This window comes from Aptenodytes patagonicus, chromosome 1 (assembly GCF_965638725.1).
Source record: "Aptenodytes patagonicus chromosome 1, bAptPat1.pri.cur, whole genome shotgun sequence".
Lineage (NCBI taxonomy): Eukaryota > Metazoa > Chordata > Aves > Sphenisciformes > Spheniscidae > Aptenodytes > Aptenodytes patagonicus.
Genome location: NC_134949.1, coordinates 15,488,510 through 15,502,761, shown reverse-complemented (window position 1 = coordinate 15,502,761; position 14,252 = coordinate 15,488,510). Strand labels below are relative to the sequence as shown.

Genomic DNA, 14,252 nt, shown 5'->3' with positions numbered 1-14,252 from the left:
TCAGTGCTTACAGGAACACAGAAACATTTTAAGCCCTAAAAAATGTCTGCAGTGCTGCAAGGTCATTGTCACATACTGTGCTGTTCCTTGGGACTCTCGTTGTTTGAAATATTTCCAGTCTACAGGCTGAATTCACCTCTTTTCATGCTCTTAGTTTTTATGCAGGCAATTACACAAGATTACTTTTCAGTTCACTCCTATAAATTCCTGGATCAGTTTGTTTTAATTTGTTTTTTGTATTTTCAAGGTGACCATAATTTAGTATTCACATATGTAATACCAAATTTCACTTTTTAATTCAGTACTAGTCAGGCTGAAAAAAAAGTTCTCCTGGAGGCAAGCAAGCCAGCAAGCCCTGATAGTTTTTAAACATTTATGTTTCTGGAGAGTGCAAGTTCTTCTCCAGAGGACCTTTTAACTTGCTTGGTATTCAGCACTTACACTTAGGCACACTTTGGGATTGGTAGCTTGTAGTTCAGGCCTTCCTAAAACCCGATGGAAGTGCTGGACAATGCAGCAAAGAGTGAAATATAAGCACGATCAGTTGAGAAATTTATTTAGAAGAAATGAGGAATCTACAGTAATATTTGGCATGGAAATTAGGAGTCTGCTACATAAAGTTTGTAAGCTGATATAGGAAAATAGCTGCTTATTAATAGCAAATACAAATCACAACTGCATTGAAATAAACTAGTCTAGAAGTTGCAAAGACTAAGTAATCTTTATGCTTCATGGCATGAAGGCATGACATGATTTCCCATCTTTTCATAGTACAGGTGTATGTTTGGAGTGACTTATTAAGGCAGGAGCCACCCTCTGTGCCAAGAACCCCATCTCATGTCATGACTGATTATTTTTAGCCTTGTCGAGTGAACTATTTTTATCGGTCCTGTTTGAGTTAATACTATTTTATATATACCTTCATATATTTCTTATCTAGGTGTGATTTATAGTTGGGTTTTTTGGCATTGTTCAGTACTGTGTTCAAACCGTTTTGATGGGCCGTAGTTAACACTGCCACCAACTCTTCAAGTCTTTATCAATAAATTACTGCAAAATGTTTTGGTTTTATTGAATTTTCCTAGAAAAATGTTTTTACTGTAGAAGTTGACAATGCTAAATTCTAGTGCAGAAGAAATGTTTCTGTCTGCTGGTTAGCCTATGGTCAGAATCTGGTTTCCTGATTCAACATGTGGCATTAAAAAAGCAAGAATATTAGGCATTTGGGCTTTTAAAAATGTAAACAGATTTGCTCGTTTGATCAAACGTGATGATACAAGTGTAAAAATGCTTTTTATCATTTTTCCTAAAAAAATTCCCTTCCAGTTTCTTACGGAGAAGTGAGAGAAGTGAGAGAAGCAGGATGCTGTAATCACAGTTGTAGTCATAAAGACAGAAACTACTGAAGCTAAAATGCACTTAATGTTTAATGCTAACTATCTTACTGGAAGGAGGAAATTATTTTCTGATGTGTGTTATTTTGGAGGTATTACAGCTGAAGGATTTACTTAAACATCAACCGTTTTGGAATTGCTGCATGGGGGGAGAAATCGAGTTCCACATCCCTTCAAGGCCAGCTTCTTTCATTTAGTTCAGAGCTCTTCTGCTCCCTTGCTTGTTAAAGCATTCTCTCCCGGTGAATGGCTAAAAAAAAGCATTTTGAGTTAACATTTAAAAACTGAGAATTCATCTTGGCCAGGAGGAAATGTAATTGCTAAAAATTTAATGTTAAGATTTTCCAGCTGAAAAAACAGCTGTTTAGTAATGAGAGATCTTGAAAATACCACTAGGCACTAGGCACTAAACAATAACTTCACTATAGGGTTTTTCAAAGCGCTCTTCAATATATATGCATTATCTGTATCTAGACTACGTATTAACTTCACCCTTGGGTTGCTGAACATAATCCAATTAGAGAAGCCAGCCATGTGATGTTTTTTTTACAATATGGCTAGCCAGTGAATAGTTCAACAGATAATTGACCACCTAGCCATGGGCTATGGCAGGGTCATATGAGAAGAAAAGATAATATAGCCTTTTTGAGCTTAGAGAGCAAGAATCATTGAGAAGCAGCATATGTTGGGCCGGGGTCTGCCACTGTGTTCTGTGAAGCATAGCAAAATAATATGAATAAATCATGGAAAAGCAATGGGTTTTGAACAAAGTTAGAAGAAATGAGGCAGAGTCATTAGGCCTTCTTCTGTTCTAGCTGCCCCTTCCTTCTCGGCAGGCACATGCTCTTCCTACTGCTTCTCTTGGATCCTGTGTTAATGATTATCTCACGTTAGTTGATCAAGCCTCTGTGGTTGCAAATTACTGCTTGGACACCTGATTTATCACTGAATTTAACCTGGATATCTGAATTTTCAAATTTGCAGTTCTGGGACAGAAATTTGGAAAAGAAACAAAAAAGACTGATTACCCTTTCATATGTAAAGTCCATAGGACATGGCTATATGAAAGGCCTTGCACATGCGATCCAAATAACTGGCTTGCAGACAGCCAAAAACATCACCCGACCTGTAAAAGCTCACCAAAATGCTTGGAAACTATAGCTGTATATCATAGCAAAAGCTGCTACTGTGTAAACATGCTGCATGAATCAACAGTTGATGCGGCTTCAGGTGATGACAGGTAGCAAAACCAAGAAGTGATGTATGCTCAATCCTCTGCCCAATTCCAGCACCTTAGAAACAGCAGCTGTTCCAGCCGAATGATTCCTCCCTGGCACTCGCTCCCAGGCCAGTGGTGCCAGCCGGCACGATGCTCACAAAAACACAAAACGCCGCTCAGTGGGCCTGCAGAAATGAATGTAACAGCAGAAAGATGCTGTAGCATCTCACTACATCATTGGGCTCAGACAAATAGCTAAAATTCAAGTGAAGAAAACAATCTTAGTTATTATGTGAAGCATAGTTTTTATTGGAGAGATTGGGTTATAACACATAGCAAACTAGTGTTGTAAATTAAGAAAAAAAGTTTCTGTGGTTTATGTACATTTTTACCACATTAGGTTTCACTCATTCCCACTCTTCATGAGTCAATTTGAGATGGTATAGGATGCTGCAAAGCTTAAAACCAATTTTTTTCTTTGGCAACTAGTACTTCACGAATCAACCATCTGCTGACATTAAATCTATCTAGTTCTAGCAATACTAATAATTTCCTACAGTGAATAAAGGTTGAAGATGAAGTAATAGAATTTTCCAAAGTAAATTTTATTCTTTAGTACTTAAGACTAAAAACGTTGATTTATGGAAACTGCCAAGTATGTTCAAGAGAAATCATTTAAATTTGTTTTAATAAGGAACTGGTTAAGCTGTAGAAAGTTTCACTTACATCTCATTACATCATATTATGTTTCAGGAGTGAAACAATAGTTTAAAACTTATTAAGCAAAATTATATTTTGCTATACTGGGATTTCTTTCCCCTCATGAGTACAGTTTAATCCATGCATCTCTGTTTGCACAAGTCAGACTGGCAGTTTGTTGCCTGTTACCAAATTCTCTAAAGCACTTAAAAGAATTATCTTCTCCCTGGTTCTTCACAGCTACAAGCCCACGGCTCCCACCAGAGCTGGGACACCAGCTCCAGCAGGATATTAGTTACTTCCAGCTGCCCCTAGCCAATACTGATGCCCAAAAAGAAGCTCTGGAGAAATCAGAGTCTTGCTCCCATTTGTTTTTCAGGGTCTGTAGGGTTCTTGTATCATGATGCAGCAAAGTCTACTTAATTAGCTCCTCTTTTTGGCTACTTGCTTATGAACCTGTGTAGCAAACCGGCCTCTTGGCTCCCATACATGCTCAGAAGCATTGCAGGGGATCTGGGGGAACATGCTGATCTTGCTCTAAGCTTCATCGCAGTTTGGAGTTGGAGCACCTCCCTGCAGAAATCCCCAGAGAGAACCTGCCTGTCCTGGGAGTGCGCCCTCAACCTCGCTCCCTTGTGCCGGCAAATTCAGCACACAGCACAGCAGCCGACAGCTCCTCCTCAAGCGTGGGGATGGTGGCTTCCCATTTGCATGTGTTTTGCACTGTCTGGTGGATAGTGTGCTTGCTCAGGAACTGCAGAGCTGAGTTGTACGTGCTCTTCAGGCCAAGAAACAGGTACCCCTTGCGCCTGCATGCAGGAGAGGTGACCTAGCCCTCAGGCTGCGAGGGTTACAGGGGGACAGGGCAGGGATCCCACCCAGCTGTAGAGAAGGGGCCAGTTCATAGCCTAGAGTAGAAGATTTGGGGTAAGAAGAGCAGCAGGCAGGAGGGAGCCAGGCTGTTACCCAGGGCTGGAGCATTCATCTGAAAGCAGAAGACAAAGATCCTTATTTCCGCTTTCTGGATTTTTATTCACTTTCTGTTTCTGCGAATTTCTGCTTAATATAAAACGCAGATTTCAAGCGGCCTGGAAGTGCTTGATGTGGGGCATGTACTCCAAGGTTCCTAGGCTCGGGGAGCGGCTTTGCACTGCCTGTAGGCTAGCTCTGTGGGGCTTTGCCCATCGCCTTTCAGAGGTGCCCTCCTCTCCTTGTCCGTAAAGGAAGTGTAGGTGCCTGGGTTAAGCCCTCTGGCTTTCCCAGCTTTGTCTGACTGAGTGTCATGTAGGTGGATACTCCTACAACATGACCTACCTGACCTATTTTGGATGTCTACCTCGGGGAAGGATGCACCACACCCCAGGAGTGGCTGTTTCTCTCCACTGAGTATGAAGAGAACCTGTAGATGTCGAGAAGTAGGTGAGATGACTCCCATCCTGGCACCTGCTTTTTAAGATGGGTGCCTGAAGTATATGGCCTTGATTTACATTAATTGCTAATGTAATTTCTTCTGGTTTTAGATGAACTATGGCATCATAGTTCGCCACACCATCTTTCTTGTTTATGCTGGAACCCCAGCATAGTTAAATGTTCTTGGTGAAGCCGGTGGCCCAGCAGCCAGCTCTGTCTGAGGAAATGCTACGGCGGGGAAAAATAATAGTATTAAAGACTTCCCTTTAAATAGTGTCTTAATCACAAATGCTTTGAAATTCATTCAGCAATGTTACTTAAATGGGAAGCTTATTGTATGGTGTTTTTGATCTTGTTACTTATTTTAGCTTTCATCCTTTGAAACTTACCTTAATTGTGCATTATGTGGATATCAAAGTCTGAATAGTCTTTCAAGTTGGGGATTTTAAAAAACGTACGTGGAGAATAAAGCTTGCATCCCTCTCTTGACTGACACTTCAGGAACGCAAAAAATACAGACTTAATCCATATCTGGCTAAAATTGCTTTACCTATGGAGTTTTTTGACTGGTGGTGTTTGTATTGGTGTGCATATTAACTGAAACTTTGCCATGTAATGTTCATGTTCAGTCTGGGATCTGGAAGTGAAATTACTCTTTCTCACTTCTGTGTCCTCACTGTTAATGAAGAGCCTGTGGCAGAATTCAGTCTCATGTGAATGATATAAAAACCCAAGTGGAGCATGGCTTTTGTTCGGAAAGGCAGGTGAACTCCAGTGCTTAAAAAACAGGCAGTTTAAAAATTGTTTGTTTTTAAAGGTGGCTGCTGCAACTCAGAGACCAAACAGTATGAAAATAAGTATGAAAATAATGCTCTTACTGATGCTTTTTTGCCTGTGATTCCATATGACCGTGTGGCAGTAGGTCCCAGCTGTCTTCTATCTAATCTGCTTAGGTTTTGTGCCCCAGAATTTGGGGCCGAGTGTTTGGGAAAGAATCACTTTAACCTTGTCCTTTGCCAAAGGAAAGGGTGCCCAGCTGAAATGGGTACGCATTTTTACTGCTTTAGGAGTGGTTTGTGGAGACCTGCCTAGATTTGCTTTCTTCCCAGGCTGCAGTCAGATTTTTGGGGTATTGACGTAAGCGTTTCATCAGGAAACTCATCACCAACAAAATAAACCTGCTGTGAGAAACAAAGCTTCAGTCTCAGAAAGCTCACAAGACCCCTTATGTTCTTAACTAGAGGCTATCACTATCGTTTGTCATGGGATGCTTACTGTGTTGCCAAGAATAAGGCAAAAGTCTTGGCTTGGGCAATGGAGTAAGAAAGGAAAGGATAGCTTATTGCCTCAAATTCAGCCACCAGTGAGAAGTCAGTAACTTGGTCTGCAAGTTTGGATTATTGCTTAAAGGCAGGCTACTTCAATACCAAGTTTCATATTCTGGGTCAATCATCTAATTCAAATTAAAATGTTTGTTTTTATAGATGGAGTTAGCAGTAGCACCGCTGTGTCGGCGAGTCTCTGACCTAGGAAAATCTTACAGACAGCTGAGGTCATTCAGGTGAGTTGCAGTCGCAGGAACTAGCAATTGGCAGTGTGACCAAACTGTATTTCAAAACTGATTTATTACCTCGTGTTAGATCTGATTGAACTGAGAGCTATTTTGGTGACACCCACCTGCAAATTAGAAATAGATTAAAGTTCTTTTAAATTTTATGCAGAGTATAACTATGATTTAACAATCTTTGTCATGCAAATGTTGGCCAAATTGTACTTTTTTTGTGTTGCTTTCAGTGCAGCTTCTGTATGACAGTGAGTTCTATAGTTACCTTAAGTGTTTTCACTGAAATATAAAATTTACAGTCCTATGTTGTTTAATTACAGTAGGCAACTTGTGTAAATTTTTACAAATTGAACCTGTGTTGAAAACCTAAGATGCAGACTAGTGGAAAAAAAATAGAAGATTCTATCCTAACAAACTATTGCCACCATATAGGCATTTTTCTAATGTGGACAGGGCTCTGAGCAACCTGATCTAGTTGAAGATGTCCCTGCCCACGGCAGGGGGGTTGGACTAGATGACCTTTAGAGGTCCCTTCCAACCCAAACTATTCTATGATTCTATGATTCTAAGATAAGCTTTTTCTTCCTTTCACAAGTATATTGTTACATTTTTCCAGACCACTGCTGTTCCAGACCAGTGAGCATATTGCCAGTAGCCCATCTCTGGGAGAGGTTATTCCATTCAGCATTATTCTTCAGTTCTTATTTACAAGAGCACCACCAGAGTTAAAATCACCCTTCCAGGTAATAAGATCAACCTGTCTTTCCTTTCAAGATGTCCTAAAGAGGAATGAACATTGTAGTTTGCCCTAGTTATTTTAGTTAAAAAGTATTCAAGCTCATATGTTATATGATTTGTGGGCTTTTGTTTTTATTGTGGCAAAGGTGTTATGGTCATTGACTTCATATTTTGATTAATTAACAGTAGGAAGATGATAACCTGATTTTAAATAGACTCTCAATTCTTTAATATTCTGTCAGCTCATAGAAGAATGATCTCCTTCTATGACCTGATCTCCTTCTATGACCAGGTGACCTGCCTAGTGGACGAGGGAAAGGCTGTGGATGTGGTCTACCTGGACTTCAGTAAGGCCTTTGACACTGTCTCCCACAGCATTCTCCTCGAGAAGCTGGCGGCTCACGGCTTAGACAGGTGTACTCTGCGCTGGGTCAAAAACTGGCTGGACAGCCGGGCCCAGAGAGTTGTGGTGAATGGAGTTACATCCAGTTGGCGGCTGGTCACGAGCGGTGTTCCCCAGGGCTCAGTTTTGGGGCCGGTCTTGTTCAATATCTTTACCAATGATCTGGACGAGGGGATTGAGTGCACCCTCAGTAAGTTTGCAGACGACACGAAGTTGGGCGGGAGTGTTGATCTGCTCGAGGGCAGGAAGGCTCTGCAGAGGGACCTGGACAGGCTGGATCGATGGGCCGAGGCCAATTGTATGAGGTTCAACAAGGCCAAGTGCCGGGTCCTGCACTTGGGCCACAACAACCCCATGCAGCGCTACAGGCTTGGGGAAGAGTGGCTGGAAAGCTGCCTGTCGGAAAAGGACCTGGGGGTGCTGGTCGACAGCCGGCTGAACATGAGCCGGCAGTGTGCCCAGGCGGCCAAGAAGGCCAATGGCATCCTGGCCTGTATCAGAAATAGTGTGGCCAGCAGGAGTAGGGAAGTGATCGTGCCCCTGTACTCGGCCCTGGGGAGGCCGCACCTCGAATACTGTGTTCAGTTTTGGGCCCCTCACTACAAGAAGGACATTGAGGTGCTGGAGCGTGTCCAGAGAAGGGCACTGAAGCTGGTGAGGGGTCTGGAGCACAAGTCTTATGAGGAGCGGCTGAGGGAACTGGGGTTGTTTAGCCTGGAGAAAAGGAGGCTGAGGGGAGACCTCATCGCTCTCTACAACTACCTGAAAGGAGGTTGTAGCGAGGTGGGTGTTGGTCTCTTCTCCCAAGTAACTAGTAATAGGACGAGAGGAAATGGCCTCAAGTTGAGCCAGGGGAGGTTTAGATTGGATGTAAGGAAAAATTTCTTTACTGAAAGAGTGGTGAAACATTGGAACAGGCTGCCCAGGGAAGTGGTGGAGTCCCCCTCCCTGGAGGTATTTAAAAGACGTGTAGATGAGGCACTTAGGGACATGGTTTGTGGGCATGGTGGTGTTGGGTCAGTGGTTGGACTCGATGATCTTAGAGGTCTTTTCCAACCTCAATGATTCTATGATTCCATGATTCTATGATTCTAAGAAACTGCAGGTCTTATCCCAGACTGCAAATTGCCTGGATCCTGCTGGTGTAAGATGCAGGAAATCTAGATTCAAACCCCTGTCAGAATTGGGCAAACAGCTGATGTAGGAGATCACCTCTGAGCTCTCAAATAATGTATCGGGCTATTTCTGTTGTCTCTGATTCCTTAACTCATTCTGCATCACTGCAGTATTAAGAGAGCCTCGTGTGGCCTTCATTTATGCCATCTTTGATTCTGAAATTGGTGTGTGTGTTTCCTTTTTCACATTTATGTGTAATTGGTGTTTGTTTGTGTTTCTCTCTATCAGAGGGCTGAGTGGTCCATTGCCCGCTACTCCCAGTGGCTTGATGATCATCCATCTGAAAAAGACAGGCTTGCTCTCATACGGTAAAAATCATGCTTCTTTCTTCTCTACATTTATGATGATGGAGCAGTAACTTATCTGCACACCAGGACTGGTCTTGAAAAGTAATCATGGGATGAGTAGCAAAATGGGAGAATATATAAACTGAACACTTCCCTCCACCCCTCATACCCAAACCCTCCAGTGCCTTCGGAAGGAGCACATAATCCTCTTGCAAAAGAAGGAAACCATGCACAATGGTGGTTTAAATTAATACTGTGTTTTAGCAAAACTGCCTCTCTCAACTGTTGGAAAGTCAAGGCTGCAGCCGTCCTGTCTTGTGTACCAGGAAAGAGAAGCTTTGGAAGCTTAAGCAATGAAAATGTAGGTAGGAAATTAAAAATGGAAGACCCTTACACATTACACCCCTGTAACGTTGCTCTTCAGGAAATCAGCCCAGGATCTTTAGGAAGCGATAATTACATCAGATTTTTAAAATCTTCCTAGGGTAGATGACTTTATAGCTAAACACTATTTTGCATCTTAAAATGTTACAAAAAGTTATGAAGAGTCTTGTTTTTCAAAACAAGCAGATTTTTAAAGTGTGTTGGAGAGAACAGATGTGTTGTATGAACGTGACAGAGCCAGCCTGAGGATCCTCAGGATTCAAGGCTCAGATGATCATTTGGCTCCTAACACCGTAATTCTTCCAGCCATCTTCTCGGTGTCCTGTCCTGACCTCGGTGTCACCCACTCCAGTGGCATGGGAAAGGTTGTCACACATAGCTGCACCAGGCTCGATCTGGCCTGGGAGCCAACTCAGTCCTTGAACTTCTGTGCGTGGATGTTGCCAGCTTTTGCTGAAATCATAAATCATTTAAGTTCCAGCCAGCAGTGGTTGTGCTTGAGAAAATCGACCATTATCTGTCCACACTTTTAAAGCAGCCAAGAGGAGTCTGGCTGCTATAATATATAAAATATATATATAAATATTTACAGTTCTTGAAGCTGATAGCACCATACAGTCCGGTGTAGTGCTCAGGCCAATTAAGGAAATACTAGATGATCACTAGTAGCTGTTAGTAGGATTTATTTCCAAAATATTAAAATGCAAACTGTGTCTCTTCATATGTGCATTAAAAGAGTATTTTTTGAAAATCATACATGTTGTTAGTCTAGTTTGGCTACAAAACTAGGTTTTCTTGAATCTCAAGCCATGACACCTTGAATTACAGGGGAATGGCTAATAGGTACAGGGCTGATACAGCTCTATATGTAACTTAGTTATGAATATTTTGATTGTAATTTCTGTCCTGATAGTACTGGCAAAACTGACAATGTTGAATTTCAGATATGTTAGGGAAAGCCAAGAATGCAAATAATTTGAGAACTGATGGGATTTTGTTCTCTTCAGTACTTTTACACAAATTTGAAAATGCCATCCTTGAACTACAACACATTTTTGTCTTTGCTTGCAGTTAAATTTCATCCAGACTGATTCAGTTAATGGGCTTGCTGGTGGTCATGTTCAGACACTGACAAATTGCTCTGACCATGGAGGTATTAAGGGACAAGCCTTGGGACAGGGCTTTTAGGCAGAGAGGGAGTGTCATCCATTAGACCAAACAGCGTAGCTGGAATACTTAAGCTTTTCATTTCAATCCTTTCATTGAATCCTTTATTCATTTTGCATGAGATACCACTATTAAAATATTTTAACTTTGTAATCTCAAGAATGTGCTGCTGCAAGGTTTTATCACTTGGCAAGGTTATCACTTGAGCATTTTATGGTGAGGCTGTGGTCCTTTTCCTTTGTACTGTGGAATGCCTGGACATTGCTCGGACATCCATCCTCCCAGGGCATGGAGAGGGCAGCTTTGAAGATCTGCCCTTGCCAAAGGCATCTGTTGGCTCTCCAGTGGCTCTTCCCTACTCTTGGTACGCCAGAGCAAGGCTGTTTGTCACTGTCCACGCTTGGCTGCTTCTCCATCCATCCCCAGGCCCACCGCTTGCAGGCACCACTCATGCAGCTTTGCTGAGCCACATGAATTAACTACACTGGATTTGTCAAGCAGACTCTTCCCTCAGGTAGTTTGGTTGGCAGGTTGTGTAGCACTGCATGTCGGAGCAAAGAGCCGGGGCTAGCTGACCAACGCTTGAATGCAGTGAGTGAAGGGGATGGTTCTCCTTTGCAGACACCAGTAACTTCTGTAGGCATTGCTATATGCATTCACCTTTTTACCATCTCCTCTCATGCCTGTTAGTCATTTCTAAATAGGCCGGTTATCTGTACATAAGGCAGGCAAGCGAATGTCAGTCACTAGTATCACCACATTTCACTCATATTTTCTTTAATACTCTATGAGAACATTTCTAAGCCTGCTCTTCATGTGTCTCTCATGAACCTAAGTTGAATTACAGGCATCTTGCTCATTTGTCTGGAGTCTTTTACCAGTCATCCTCTTCAAGCTTTTTCCACCTGCAGTTGTTCAGCTGTGCTAATTGAACCTTGGATGTTTTGAGCCTTCAGATCCCTGCACTGACCTACATCAAGAAATTATCTTTACGTTTACTGCAACTTTGCAACTTCCCTTTGTAACAACTGTGCAATTACTCTAGGGACCTGCTGCTTAGATATTAATTTACTTGTGTTGTCAGAATCCTTACAGCTTCATATTAACGCTAATTGCAGTGCTTCTTCCGCTCTGTAGATCTTAAATGCTTCATGTGCAACGTGGTGTTAATGTTATGAATTGGTAGCATTCTGAGCATTTTTGTGCATTTCTTTCTGCTTGTCTTCAGCATGAAGGGTGGGATTTACCTGGCAGAGGTATATTAGCTAGACTCCCTTTATAGTCAACAGAGAGACACAGGCGCTGCTGGGGCTGATTCATCTCATCTTGAAGTAGGTACCTAAAATAGGTCAGTTGCGTTGTGTCCTGAAAGCTCCATTTTCTCTGCTCAGTGAAGGGAGTGTGGGCTGGGACACGGGAGCTCTCTCAGGCAGACAGCTGCCCTGCAGGCATTTAAAGTTAGGTGAGATCACCCTGCTGCAGGCGTCCTCCCGGAGCGGGGATTGTGTTGCAAGGAGTGCTTCTTTAAGCAGCCAGGGCACGTTTTTCTTCTTCTTTTTAAATTAAGTTTGAAAACTCAACTTTTCTTCCATAAAATAAACCTTCCTGTTAGACGTGCCAGGATTTGAGCCAGCCTGAAGGACGGTTCACCCACTCAAGGGCCAAATTCTTATCTTTACCATTCGAGTGTGAGTAAACTCCCCTTATTCAAGCTCACCGTTGCTGGAGCAGAGTTCAAAGTCAGGCCCAGTGAAGGGTTCATTTTCACAACGAGCTGATGTCCCAAGCCAGAGAGCGGCTCTGACCACTAACCTGCCAGGGGGCAGGGACAAATGCCAGCTTGGGGACCACCACGAAAGCCCCATCTGTGCATTAGGTTCAGTCTCACTAGGCGCAGCAGTGTGACAGCTTTGCCACAAGCAGCAGAGCTGTGCTGGGTCACTGCTCCGCTCTGCTTAAACCAAGCAAGCGGCAGCCACGCAGCATAGCTGGAGGGCTGCCACGTGCTGGCTGCGACGCCTGCGTCTCCGAGCACTCCCCCGGCCAGCGCCAGGCCATTCATAAAAACCCTCCGCATCACTTATGCTTGTCTGTCAACGCACGGTCCCTTTGATCTCTGTATTATGCAATCTGGAATAAACCGGAGATGTCTCTTGCTAATCTGTTGTGCTGCAGATGATGCTGTTGGAGATTTTACTGTTCAGTTTTTATAGTAACTTTTATAGCACTCGATTAAATAGACCTGGTGTCAGACAGATGTGCTCTTACTCAGCATATTTTCCACTTTCCTCTTTGCCCTGAAGTTTGCAGAGCAAACAGACTTTTAACAAAAGAAAACTCTTGGCCCTGCTGTCCTCCAGCTGCCCTGCTAATTGATCGGGACCTGAGTGCATGGGGCACTACCCCAGTACTGAACAGAAAGATGATCCCTGCCTCTTCTGAAGCTTACGATTTAAATCAGGCTCCATTTGACCGAGTCAGAGCCCAGGAGGGTAGTGCTACTATTCACAATTCCATATAAAATTAACTAATTAATTAGAGTTATTCTAAATGAATAGGTCCCTTTAAGAACCACAGCCCAAATCATACACTTTTTTTTTCTTTTAACTGTAGATATAAGTCTTCATGGGTTGAAATAACATTTTAAAAAAGAACTATCTGGGTCTTATATAATCAGCTTGTCCTGATTTCCAAGAAAGCTCATGTTTTTGCTCAAGCAAATGAAGTAATTTAATAAGTGCTTTAAAATCCTTTTCCTTATGTGGGAGGGCATCTTAAACTTACATTTTTTTTTTCCTTACTTCTTACGGCATTTTTAATGAAGCATTAATGTATGCAGAACATCCCACCAACCCTCTTTCCATAGCTCTCTTTTACAAACAATATTTGTAATGTATACCATAGCTTGTCTTTTAAAATAGAAACAGATTGCTGAACAGGTTTTATGTCCTTTATTAGGCTGGAAGATGCTGAATTTAGGGCATTATTTAGTCTAATCCCTTCAAGAGTATGTTTTGTATATTACATAAACAGGGTTTCTTCCATCTTCTTAAACATCGGTACTACAACTATAAATTACATCTTTTTATATGACAACAGCTGTGATCTCTTCTGCGCTGGAGACTTGATGATACTGCTTTCACCCATGATGCTGTTTATTTTTCCATTACTACTTATGCACTAGTGTTTTTACAGTGTCCTCTACAGGAGCAAGTCTACCTTTTTTTAATACAAGATTTTAATGGTAAACCGGTGCATCTGAACTGAATTCTGTACTGCCAGCATAGTTTACAAAAGCTCGTTTGAGCTAGGATTGGTAAAGCTTACAAAAATGTCATCATAAAATCTGCATTTCAAGTGTTAACATTGCTACTAAACTAATTTATGTCTCCCAAAATGAGGTGCAGTCATGTAGGCATCTCAGCAACTTCAGTGAAGCGTATTGTTACAAGCCTGAGATGAAATCTGGCTGCGTGCAGCAGCAACCATCTTGCTTGGCCGTAAGCAGCTTCCTGCACTGTCCGTATTTCTGTATGTCGCAATCCTGAAATCCCACCCTTAAGACTTGGTAACTGTCTTCAGAGAAACAACGTTCCCATCCCAAATGTACTTCTGAAATCACATCTACTTTATGACCGTTGGTGCTTTCAGTTACCTCTCCCCGCCCATTCTTCCCTCGCACTCTGAAGCAACCTCACCGTTATTCTCTGGACTCCCAACATTCTTTCTCCCTGGATTCGTGATTTCTGCCATTTTACTACCTGGACCTTTTGTTACCGGGGTGCTGTTCCTAATGGGATGGACAGGCTTC

General features: G+C 42.4%; 1 protein-coding gene across 1 annotated transcript in view; it reads left to right on the top strand.

Annotated features, from left to right (window-relative positions):
• COG5 (component of oligomeric golgi complex 5) overlaps positions 1 to 14,252 on the top strand; it is a 193,272-nt gene that overhangs the window by 172,602 nt on the left and 6,418 nt on the right. Inside the window, exons 19-21 of the mRNA XM_076328661.1 lie at positions 6,207 to 6,283; positions 6,903 to 7,029; positions 8,832 to 8,911. Of these exons, the coding sequence (XP_076184776.1) occupies positions 6,207 to 6,283; positions 6,903 to 7,029; positions 8,832 to 8,911 (284 nt within the window). The remainder of the gene's footprint in view (positions 1 to 6,206; positions 6,284 to 6,902; positions 7,030 to 8,831; positions 8,912 to 14,252) is intronic.